The sequence below is a fragment of the Uloborus diversus genome, chromosome 4 (genome assembly GCF_026930045.1).
Source record: "Uloborus diversus isolate 005 chromosome 4, Udiv.v.3.1, whole genome shotgun sequence".
NCBI classification, from domain to species: Eukaryota; Metazoa; Arthropoda; class Arachnida; order Araneae; family Uloboridae; genus Uloborus; species Uloborus diversus.
Genome location: NC_072734.1, coordinates 19948897 through 19961926, shown reverse-complemented (window position 1 = coordinate 19961926; position 13030 = coordinate 19948897). Strand labels below are relative to the sequence as shown.

The 13030-nt window shown below is 38.3% G+C and overlaps 1 protein-coding gene across 1 annotated transcript in view; it reads right to left on the bottom strand.

Annotated features, from left to right (window-relative positions):
* The window catches only part of LOC129220392 (uncharacterized), a 45988-nt gene that overhangs the window by 14401 nt on the left and 18557 nt on the right, over window positions 1–13030 (bottom strand). Inside the window, exon 3 of the mRNA XM_054854806.1 lies at window positions 4012–4156. Coding sequence (XP_054710781.1) covers window positions 4012–4156 — 145 coding nt within the window. The remainder of the gene's footprint in view (window positions 1–4011; window positions 4157–13030) is intronic.

Genomic DNA, 13030 nt, shown 5'->3' with positions numbered 1-13030 from the left:
GTAAACAAATAATCACGCAACTCTATTGTTATGGCCAATGTCGCCAAGCCACCACGTTCCTGTAATCCAGCCGATCAGTGAGCGAAGCGAGCTCTGACCGATTAGCGGTCCCATCTTTTGAACGAAAACTTCATATATTTGCCTAAATTGTTCTTTCCAAAGATAAAAATCTTCCACTGCACTGATCTTGTGTGTACAGAACTACCCTGTTGTAATTTATCTGGATAAAAAGAAAATTTGTTTCGTCTTCAAATTCCACCATCTTTTCCTTTAATAATGTACTGATTAGTTTGATAATCCTTAAAGTATTCTTGCCAAAACTCAAATGGATTTGAACCGAGAAACAAATGCTGCTATGTACAGTACTTTCCGATCATTTGGTTAGGAATAATTAAAGCACCGATCCGGTCACATGGTTTAACTACGACGAAAAACACGCGTTTTGAGTGAACCTAGTGAAAGAAACCCGATTTCTTCCAGTACTTTACTTTGAAATATATCACTGGACCCAAAATCGTTGCTTTTAAGAAATGAAGGCTTCACTCTCTCTAATTATCACAGTAGGAAATTTCATTACAAAAAGCAGAGCTGGCTTTCTTATTGTCCTTTGGCAACGGGTTAAAAATTTATTTCAGTTCTCGCTCAACAATAGGTTAAAATAAATATTAATCATTTGGGAAATATAACCATCCAATGTTTAAATTGATTAATTAATTAACAAAAACGTTTCCGATTCGATCCATCGCGCTTCGAAACCATGCTTGCCACAACTTAATTACAAACAAAAAATTTGATCAAAATCGGTCCAGCCGTTTAAAAGCCTTATGGTGACAAACGTCCGCACAGAACATTTTTATATATTAAGATTATTTGCGAGTAATTTTTCACCCCCACATTCGGGAATTTATGTGAAAATTGGGCCTAAATTGGAATAAAATGAGAACTACACGTCGAATTTTTTTCGAACAGGTCTGCAAACCTTCTCAGGACTTAAAGGTACAAACTGTGAAAATTTCAGCGAAATCGGCCGTGTAGTTCTCGAGTTTTGCGAGTTCAAACAAACAGACGCTTTTTGGAGACTTCATTTTATACTATGTAGAGATATCTGATAAGAAATTATATCTGACGTCGTTCACTTTCAACATCGACACATCACGAAAAACGTGATTTTTCAGGTGAGCGATTTTAAACTAAGACAACATCTATTAAATACACAGGGTGTTTCTGAACTCTTGGGGAAAACTTTAAGGGGTGGTAGTACCCATCAAGACAAATAATATGAAGTGAAAAATAAGGGTTACAAACGTCTTTTCGAAAGAGATAGGCGCCATTAAAGTTTAGGGTTCAATATTTCAAATGATCATAAAAAACGAAAAATTGGTTGATTCGTTTGCAGTTTTCGCTAAAATACACTACTCATTCATGGCATTCTAAAAGCAAGCATAACTCCAAATCGCTACTTTTTGAGAGATGACGTTCTTGAAAGGAGTGAGCGGTGTGTGCATTACTTCACTTTCTTGTAAGCCAATTAAAAAAACATTTTTTTCCATAAAAGTAAAAAAATATATTAATTTGAATTTTTGGCATCTTGAATTCAAATTATGTTTTTCGCAATCACGAGCGTGTGTGTATATGAATGCGCGTGTGTGTTTGTGTAAGCGCGTGTGTGGATTCGTGTGTGTGTGTGCATGCATGTGTGTGCGTGTTGTCTATGCAGTGCTGTGTGTGTACGCGTGTGTGTAGGCGTTCGCGCGTGTGTGTGTGTGTATGTAGGCATATGTGTCTGTGTGCAGGCATGACTGTGTGTATGTGTGTGTAAGAGTGTGTGTGTCTGCGCAGGCATGAGTGTGTGTATGTGTGTGTAAGCGTGTGTGCGTAGGATATGTACGCAACCTGGAGACGGTTTTCGCAAGAGGAGCAGCATCGTGAGGCCGGTGGACGCGACGGTGGCGCTGGCAGAGAGTGGCGGTGGGAAAATAAAATGATAGGAATTCAAAACAGTCAAGTGAGAACAATAAGCAATCGTGATTGCTCAAAAAAATTGGAATAGATTTTTAAAATTTCGGAGATTTGAACCCAAAAAACCTCCTGATTTTATTTTAGTTTTGACGAAAAAATAAAATTTTAATCCAATTTCAAACAAGCATAGCTTCCAACATTGAATGATGCAGTTTTAGGAAGACATACGGATAAAATTCCGAAACCTTAACATGAATGCGTTTAACAAACAAAAGTTTGAGTGCAAATAGGTTCTCTTTAAATTTAAGGAGGGATTTCTTAAAATAAGATATGCCTACGCCGAAAATCTACAACTTTTGGGGGTGGAGGTGTTTCAAAAGAGGAAACATTTTGTTTTCTCTTTTAAATTATGATGAACATGTCTTGCAATAAGTAATTTTTTTTTTAAGAATTCATTAAAAAATCGATAACGTTGCACCACCTTTTCGGACATGAAAATTTTAAAAAGAAAAATGATTTTAAATGAAATTAAAATGTTTCAAAAATGATCGGACGAAAAGTTTCTAACCGCGTGTGAGAAAATGCTCTACTGCACGGATTTTTTTCTAATTCAATGAAAATTCCTTTCTTCCGTCGTTCTGAATGAAGTTCGGGAGACTTCATTAGAGAATTCGGGAAAAAGCTTTAAAATTCGGGAGTTTCTCGGACGAGTCGGGAGAGTTGGCAGCTTTGAAACAGTACCGACATTAAAGTCTGGGCTTTTTAAATGAAAAAATGTAATAAACTGGTCGTAAATTACATTATCAATAGCGTTACGTGATAATCATTTATCACAATCCTTAGATAGAGAAAAGAAAAAGAGTGCGCATAAAATGATAGAAATACAAAGACATATAAAGTAGACAGATTAACTGCAAATTAGTTCCAAATAAAGCGATAAAGAAAACCCGTGTTTTTGTTGCCCAACCTTTTAGAGCCTATCGCTCCCTTTAGAAATTGACTGACACCTATCGCGCACCCCCCCCACACCCCCTTCCTTAAAAAAAATATATTACTTGGAGTTTGTTAACATCGATTTTATGCAAAACATTGGTACTTAATTTAAATCTGAAGTAAAATGTTTATGATAAAGAAATTTCATCTCTTCAAGACTTTCTTTTTTAAAAAAAGAATGAAATAATAAATAAAAGTACTTTTTTTTCGTTTCCAAAACTAACTGATTATATAGGTATTTGAAGGGAAATAACTTTGAAACTTAGATCATCGACGTACTTTTCAAAATCAGAAGTATATTTTTTGTAAAATTTTCTTTTCAAAATGGAATTTGAGGGAATTACATGCGCTGAAACTTAAAATAAAAATAAATGAATAAATAAATAAAAGTGTAAAATTCATAACCTTGGTTATAAATAAAGAAATACACCGCCAAAGTTCAATCGAGGTGTGAAGAAGAAGCTCCTAAACTTTTTTTTTTAAACATGCGATTCCTTTTTTGAACTCGAAGCAATCGGTTTCGCGTTCGTTTTCGATTTCCACAGACTTTTTATGCTACTATTATTTTGTTTTGAAAACACTCATCGCCCCTCTACCAAACCAAACTATCGCCCACTTTAGAAGTAACATCGTCTCTTTGGGTGCGATCGCCTCCAGGTTGAATGCGCTCGCAGCAGTTCATAGCAGTAAAACAACTGCTGTAAAAAATAAAAACCGGAAGATAAAAGGTGTGACATTCTAAATTGTTGTTTTGAGAAGAAAGATTAAAACTTTCACTGTTATCACATAAACTGGGATCCGGTAAAAGACAGCAATCACATAAAAAGCTGCTGCACCTAAACTTTAGAAAGAGTTGATGGCAATAAGAAAAAAAAGAAAAGTAAGAAAGAAATAAAGCTGCGGAAAAGCAATTTTCCTGTCTCACAGAGAACCTATTCAAAACGTCATTTATAAGTCATCAGCTCGGGCAAATCTTGGATAATAATGATCCCATAAATCAAACAACAAAAATGCCGTTTCGGAATGATTTTTTTTTTTTCAAATCCGTACCGAACTTACCTGATGCGTTAGTCTGGTGTCTTTGAACTTGTACTTCTTGTAGTAGAGGACGATGGATTCCAGGTAAGGAAAGGGAAAATCGTTGAAGTAGAACAAATCGTTTAATCGGACGATGGAATAGTGGACCACCTCGCCCTGGGTAGTTCTGCAAAAGAGAATTAAGTGAGCATTCCTTCTCTGTCATGAATTGCATAAACTAATGGAAGATAAAGCGCAATTTCTATGTTTTCGTACTGCCATTACCGAACGCTTCACGGGATATCAATCTTTTGTTGGAATAAATGTGATGGTAATTCAAATGGCAAAGATTTGTTATCTTTGTGATATAAGATGGTAACGTTCATTCAAAACGAAAGACTTAATACTGAGTAGCAGTTTGTTTATATTAGGTTTTTAGCCTACTTTCCTGAGGTAAAAGTGTGCTTTGATATTTTTTTTTCTTTTTTCTTTTTCTTATTCAACTATAAAGTTTGAAGATTTCATTGCAATTCATTTGTACAGTTTCTCTTATTGCTGGTCATTGAAAAAACAAAAGTTTGATTAAAAACTTTCATTAAAAATTAAAAAAAGTAGGAATTTGCTCAGTGAAGTTCCTAGCACGGGTGTCATTCGGGGCGGTATTTTGTGATAGCACCCATCCCCAAAACCACCAAAACGCTAAAACAAAAACTCATTATTTTATTTTTAAGTAATAAAACTTTAAATTAAAAGACAAGTTACGAATGAATTTTATGTAAAATTTGCCCCTGTACGAAGAATCTAACAGCATGTTCCCAGAAAAATAGTTCTTAATTTTCATCGAAATTTGAAACAAAAGCATAACATTTATCGGGGAAGACATTCAGAATTAAACTATTTATATATTTTTTTATAAACTAAAATTCACTTTGAGTGTCTCCCGGGGATGGACCGTTGTCCTCGCCCTACCGCCATAGTGACGCTGACGCTACTGTTCATAACAGTCCTTGTGTGTATATAAAATACCGCATTAAGATTGGCAACAAAGTTTAAAAATCAAGGGTTCTGGGGTGGGGGGGGGGGTGACCCAAAAGGGTTCCACTTATCAAAGAAATTAAGAAATTGGCATAGAACATTTTAAAAAAATTAAGTTACATTGTTATCTTTGAAATCCTTCAAGTAAGAGGTGAAATCAACGAATTCATAACTAAATTGCGTTCTGCATTAATTTGGCATGTGAATTTTTTCTTATCTTTTGCATAGAGCAGTCATATTTTATGAGTCGAGCAATAGCAAATGATTGCATACCATAAATGTATGCTCAACTATTTTTTTTATATCTATTGAAAATTCTTAATCTTTATCTTCTTTATCTTTACTAATAATAAAGCTGAAAGTCTCTCTTTCTGTCAGGATCTCTGTGACGCGCATAGCGCCTAGACCGTTCGGCCGATTTTCAGGAAATTTGGCACAAAGTTTGTAGCATGGGGTGTGCACCTCGAAGCGATTTTTCGAAAATTCGATGTGATTCTTTTTCTATTCTAATTTTAAGAACAAAATTATCATAAGATGGACGAGTAAATTACGAAATTATCATAAAGTGGAACCGTAACATGGGCACAAGCCAATTGGCGAGAAAATTCACCATACATTATTTGTAAATATACAGACGAACCAAAAGACCTTTTAATTTTCTATTACGGGCAAAGCCGTGCGGGTACAACTAGTTCATACTTATCAAAGCTTACGTTTTACAAATAGACGGTATTGGCCGAGTACAGTTAAAAATTTGGCCGTTTAGAGTAGGGTAGACTGGGCACATTTACTCAGTGCCCTTTTTTAAAAACGAATTATTAAATGGAGAGCCAACACTCCTAACAGATTGATGCTGCTCTCTCGCACATGTTCGCGTAAGTTTTTGAGCATCAGCTGAGCTTCGGTCTAGCATGCAGAAATAATAATCTGTTTTTACCAAGTTGAGTAAGTTTTGCGTTGAACGTTTTGAAGCTTATTGTGAATAAATAATAGGGTAAGAGCTCCAGTAATCGGCCATTTAAGAGATCGGTTGTTGATTTTGGTTAACCTATAAATTTCAGCAATCAATACAACAAAAACATTTTAAAACTTTAGGCCATACCTTTCTAATTTTGGTTCACTAACTTGATTCTGGAATAAAAACATTTTTATTTTAAAAACCAAGCTGTTTTTAATACGAGAAAATGTTCCAGTAATCGGCCATAGATATCCGGTGCTCGGCCATGTATGAGCCCAGTAGTCGGTCGTTTCATTTTCATTTCTTTTATGGGGTGTGAGTGAATAAATTTAAACAAAATTGAATGCGAAACTTACAGCACAGCAGCATACTTACAAAATTAACTATTCCAGTAATTACGAAAGAATTCTGCATTCTTGATGTCTTCGCAACGTTTTTCTTTACCTTCCAAACTGCAACCAGTTGAGACCATTCAAATAACTTGAGCTAACGTAACTATTGAAGTATCACATCTTAATTCCTTACAATTAGAATGTTTATTAATTTCAAAATTCCAAAAAAAAAAAAACCAATTGAAATCAAATCATTTGTTTTATGAATTTCATCAACGCAAAGTGGGTTTGTAAAGAAAAACTAATGCACCATTTGGTGAGCATCAGAATTTTTATTCTAAACGCAACGATGGACTGAATTTACAAAACCTGTTTTCGAGAATTCTAAATTAAAATAAGCATTAGAGATAAACATTATTTTAATTACTATTTAATAAACTCTCAAACACCTATGTTAAGAAAGTTGCCGACTCCTGGGTAGATCAGACAAAGAGCATAAAACCAGTGGTGGAACTGCCATGACCGACTACTGGAAGTGCAATAGAATTCCATACCCAGTGGTTAGCCACCCCTTTAAAAACAATCGAGCAGTGGCGTAGCTAGACCCGACTTTCGGGGGGGGGGTTACTTCTTATATATATATATATATATATATATATATATATATATATATATATATATATATATATATATATATATATATATATATATATATATGTATAATCGCTTGGATTTTTTCCTTTTCTTCTTTTTTTTTCTTTCTCTTCTCTCTTCTTTTTCTCTTTTTTTTTGAGACTAACTTTTCGGGGGGGGGGGGGTTTGTCCCCAAAACCCCCCCTTAGCTACGCCCCTGCAATAGAGTCTAAGGAGGAGTTTGTCTTTTCATTCAAACATTATGTTATACAATCCATTAAAACAAAAGTAAATTCAAATTTGCAGTATAATGAATAAAAGGGTACTTAACATTGAAAGAAGATGTGTCTTCTTAACAAAAAATTAAGCAAAATCGCAAACTAGAATGGCAGGCACATCATTTAAAATAAAATAACTCGTTACTATTTAAGAACAAGTACCTACAACTTAACTGTTATTGGATGATAATTGGGGACAGGTAAATGAATGTTGGAATGCGTCATATCCGACTTTGAATTGTGCATATAATAAGCAGTTTTATGTCCTTGTGGCTGACTACTGGAGCACTTACCTTACTTAGTTAAGAAAGAAAAAAATACATAAAAATTAGTAGAATTTTATCCTTTTTTGAAAATTGTGCATGGATGAACTGAAATATTTTTTATTTTCACGTTAAAAATAAATCCTGGCGACGGAGCAAGTTTACGCGTTGACGTCGGAGCATCTTTAAGCACGTTCTTACGGTGTCTTAAGCCTTGGTTTCCTAGTAGAGAACTCGCCGATCGTCGGCGTCGTTCCTCGCCGAGGGAAAAACTTTATTCTTCTGCGCATGCGCGCCCGAGCTAAATCGACATCGTGAATGGCCACGCCGAAATCCACTTGACTTCGATTTCAGCGTCACGGCGAGGAGCGACGTCGAAGATCGGTGATTCGCCCCTAGGAAACCAGGGCTTTACTTCCAAACATGCTCTGACGCTTTTTTCGCACCAAACTGTCTCAAACCTTTTTAGTATTTTCAGGCTCCTTAGTTTTGAAAATCACCATTTATTTTTTGATTGAGTTACATATTCGTATCTTACAGTTTACAATCATGTAGTGCTGTCTTCCTGCCCATTTAGTTTTTACTTTATACTCTATTTAGTCTGTAATAAATTTTCTTTATTTTAACGATGGTAAGACGTTATGTTCGAAACACTAAGAGAACCACGTTAGGTGTCAAAATAAATATGCCTAAACGAGCCCCGTGTCCGGAAAAGTTTACGCAACCGACTTGGACTCAAAAATAATTTTTTTAACTGTTAAAAACAAACTGAGCAACAACTGAATATCCCGAATTCGACTCCATTAACCGCTTCATAAAATCGCCATGTCTAAAACTTCCTTAGTTCCTAAATTTTCCTTCCTAAAATTCCCTTATTTCCTAAGTTGAAACAAAAAAATTAGAAAATTCATTGAAAAAAATCCGTGTAAACCTGCCCCGGTCTACCCTACTCTACAAGTGCGTCCTGTCCTACCCAGGATAAAGTACGTACCGATCAGCCGGTATGACACCAAGTACACGTTCTCAGTATTTAGTTACTAAATTCCTCGGTTGCATCATATCACTTTCTCCGACGTCTGAAAATTAACTTCAGTAAAATGCACATTGCACAGCATTCTCGAACCTACCAAACTCAAAAACCTTTTTATATCAAAAATTTTCAATTTCCCTGCTTTTTTAGCAAATTCAATGTCATCCCTCTCCCCTGTTTATCTCAAAGAAGTTTCCCTAAAACCTCTTTATCTCGAATTCCGACTGCACTGTCTTTCTTTAATTTAATCCCAGCTATCTTTATCAATAGTGTTACAAATCCTGTAAATAGTAATTATTGTAGTAACGTAACCTGTAAATAGTTTCCCGTAATGAATATACAACCCCTTAACATATGGCGAAAGGATACGACCCCCCTATTTCCTTTTTGTTCATTGATAAAATTTGATAACGGTCTATTTTTTTTTTCCAGAAGCGTGTGGAATATTTGAGAGATTTCTTTTCGGTGTTTATATAAACGGTTCGCTGGATAAAGAGTTAGTTTCGATTGATATTTCGAACTGAGAAGATTTTTGCTCTGTTTATAGCGAGGCATTTCGCTGTGTTGTTTTCGTATTTGGAAGTAAATACGTGTGTAAACGTTGAGTTTACGGTGTTGTGTGATAATTGCTTAATTGCTGATGAATAATTTAGCAGTTGTTGAAGATCTTTCCTGTACATAGTGTAAATAAATTTCCTGTGTTTTTATCAAGAACTGTGTCTTCATTTCAAGAAAGTGGAAGTCGCACCGAATCCGTTACAATTTGGCGCCCAACGTGGGGCTTCTTCTGGACTTTCTTGGAGTAAGTGTGACTTTGGACATTTTTTCATAAAAACTGTTTGAATTTATAGACTTTGTTTTTATGGTGATTACTCGCGCAATGGATGACCAATTAAAACAACTTCTGGAAGCAATTAATGCTGTGAAAAGCGACTTGACTGAAAATATGGCGGCTAATCAAGAAAAATTAAAAAATGATATGGCGGCTAATCAAGAACAATTAAAAAGTGATTTGACTGCAAGTTTTACTACAAATCAAGAACAATTAAAAAATGACATTGCGGCTAATCAAGAACAATTGAAAAGTGATTTAATGGTACTGAAAAATGATTTAGCTTCTAACCAAGAGGAAATTAAAAACGACCTTACTTCGGTAAAGACTGTGATGGAAAATAAATTTAATGAGATAGAGCATCGAGTTGATGCTTTTGATGAAAAACTTGAAACAGTAGAAAACCGTATCGCAACAGTTGAAAATCATGTGGATGAGAAAATTAAAAACATGGAAAGGAGATTGGCGACCGCGGAAAGCAGTTCTGTACAGTTTGGCGCTCCCACATCGGTTGCTCGACCGTCCATTAAACTTGCCACATTTGATGGGAAAACTTCGTGGCAGGTTTACAAAACTCAATTCATGATAGTGGCGGAAGCGAACGGATGGGACTCTGCTACCAAGGCCTGCCATCTTGCAGCATCCCTGAGAGGTGACGCAGCGGACATTCTTCAGACCCTTCCGGACAGCCAGCGCCTGGATTTCGCCGCCCTCACAGCTGCGTTGGAGCTTCGCTTCGGTGAGAAGTGCCAGAAAGATTTCAGCCGACTCCAGTTGAAGTCCCGTTTCCAGAAAACCGGGGAAACCCTGCAAGAGCTAGCGGCGGACGTCGAGAGACTGTCTCATCTTGCTTTTTGCGACTGTCCTGCGGATGTTCGGGACAACCTGGCACTCAACTACTACATCGACGGGGTTCGAGATCCGGAAATCCAGAAAGCTCTACGGATGGCGGATGTCAAAGACCTGAACTCTGCTGTTGTGTATGCGATGAAGTTGGAGGCCGCCCAGCAAGCAACCCGCAAGGATCGTCATTCAATCCGCGGCGTGAAAACTGATGAGCCTGATCCGGTTTCGTCACGCTTTGCTGAACTGGAAAAGCAAATAAAAGAAATTGCAGGAATCCTCAAAAGGACTTCGGCTCCCAAGGACCAAAATGGACAATTACTTAAGTGCTGGAAATGTGGCGGCGAGGGTCACTTGCGAAGAAACTGTGAAGCTCGCCAAGAAACCGGAGGGAAGAGCTCCTTTCCCTCTCAGGTCCAGGAAAACTAAGTCATGGCAATCTCGCGGGGCAGAGGTCGCCAAAGTGGAATGAGCCCCATCCTAAAGTTTTCCAGATTTCATCGACGAGTGGCGGCAGTAATGGACTGTTTGTTTACGCATATGTAAACGGGTTTCCCTGCGAACTGATTATTGACACTGGAGCCAATGTTACAATCATTAGAACAGATGTGGCTCGTCAATTTGGACTCAACATTCTATGGACGCCGCCCTGTGTTACCCTCCAAACTGTGACAGGTGACAAGATCGAGATTGAGGGTAAAGTGAACTTAGAAATTGTGTTTGGAAATGCCACTTACCATCATACGGCATTCGTTGCTGCTATCACAGACCCCTTCATTCTCGGATTGGACTTTTTAAAGAAATATGACTTCAACCTCGACTTCAAGACTAATGAGCTGCACTCGATAAGAGAAGACATAGCCGTTTTCCCCGCAGAAAGTGATGTAAAATCCGCTCATCAAATAATAGCCCAAACAGATTTATCGATTCCCTCAAGGTCAGAATCATTAATACCTGGCTCCATTGAAGAAAGCAATAGTTTTCGATTTGGACTCGTTGAATACCCCAACCTAAACAATAACCTAAAAGGAGTGCTGGTAGCATCTACGCTTGTGGACCTTTCTAAGGATGTAATTCCTGTAAGAGTCGCCAACGTGAGTGAAAGGCCAAGGAATATTCGGAAAGGTGAAGTGTTAGCAACTTGTACTCCAGTAAACTGCATCATTAGAAGAATCAATTCCCCCGAAACTGTGTCTTCTGAGTCCTTGACATCGAAGTTAATTGGGAGTGCGCCATTATCGAAAGATCAAAGAACTGCTGCGGAACAATTGGTGGACGACTTCAAGCATCTGTTTTCATCTACATCGGAGGATGTGGGCAGGACGAATTTAACGCAGCATCGGATCTACACTGGAGAACACCCCCCTATTAAACAGCATCCAAGACGACTACCGTTCGCCAAGAAGGAAGAGGTTGAGACCCTCCTGAAAGAGATGAAGGAGAATGATGTTATCGAACCTTCATCGAGTCCTTGGGCTTCTCCCATCGTCTTTGTCCGAAAGAAAGATGGCTCCACCAGATTTTGTGTCGATTACCGACGGCTGAATGAAATCACCAAGAAAGACAGTTACCCTCTTCCACGGATAGACGACACCTTGGACACTCTTTCCGGACACAAGTGGTTTTCGACCCTGGACTTGAAGAGCGGCTACTGGCAGGTTGAGATACACCCTGATGACCGAGAGAAGACAGCGTTTACAACTGGACAAGGCTTATGGCAGTTTAAAGTGATGCCCTTCGGCCTCTGCAATGCACCAGCTACGTTCGAGCGTCTTATGGAGACAGTGTTAAGAGGACTCTCTTACGAATCCTGTCTGGTCTACTTAGACGATATCATCATCGTGGGACGCAGCTTTGAAGAACATCTGGCAAATCTTAGGAAGGTGCTGCAAAGGCTTAAGGAAGCCAATCTGAAGTTGAGCCCGTCCAAATGTAATTTGTTCCGCCGGGAAGTGAACTATCTTGGTCACATCATCTCTTCTGAGGGTGTGCAAACCGATCCAGAGAAGGTATCTGCGGTCAAGAGTTGGAGTCGTCCCGAAAACATCCATCAGCTGCGAAGTTTCCTGGGGCTCTGCACGTACTATAGGAAGTTTGTGAAGGGTTTTTCCAACATTGCACGACCTTTGCATAAGCTGACGGAGATCAAGCAAAAGTTTGAATGGTCCAAAGAATGCGAAGATGCATTTCTACGACTGAACGAGGCTTTAACATCAACGCCTATCCTCGCCTATCTTCAGCCTGAAAAACCCTTCATCCTGGACACTGATGCGAGCAATGGGGGCATCGGAGCTGTTTTATCCCAAGAAATTGACGGAAATGAACATGTCATCGCTTACTGGAGCAAATGCTTATCAAAGTCGGAGCGAAATTACTGCGTCACCAGAAAGGAGTTACTGTCCATAGTGAAAGCTGTAGAACACTTCCATCATTACCTCTACGGCCGAAAATTTCTGCTTCGGACAGATCATGCCTCATTAACTTGGCTTTTGAACTTCAAAAATCCGGAAGGCCAGATAGATACAGCGGCTCCAGGAATATGACATGGAGATCAAGCATCGAAAAGGGTTATCTCACGGTAATGCTGACGCTTTATCAAGGAGACCCTGTCCTGAGAACTGCCACTATTGTTCCCGAATCGAGAAACAGTATGGAACGACTAGCCCTACCGCCTATCAGGTGACAGTGACTCCAATATCATCAGAACCTGATCCATGGAGTGACGACCAAGTTCGAAAAGATCAACTTGAAGACCCCGACATAAAACCAATTTTGGAGTTCATGGAAAGTGACAGTCGGCGACCTAGCTGGCAGGACGTTTCCATCTTTAGTCCTGCAACAAAAAGATACTGGGCTT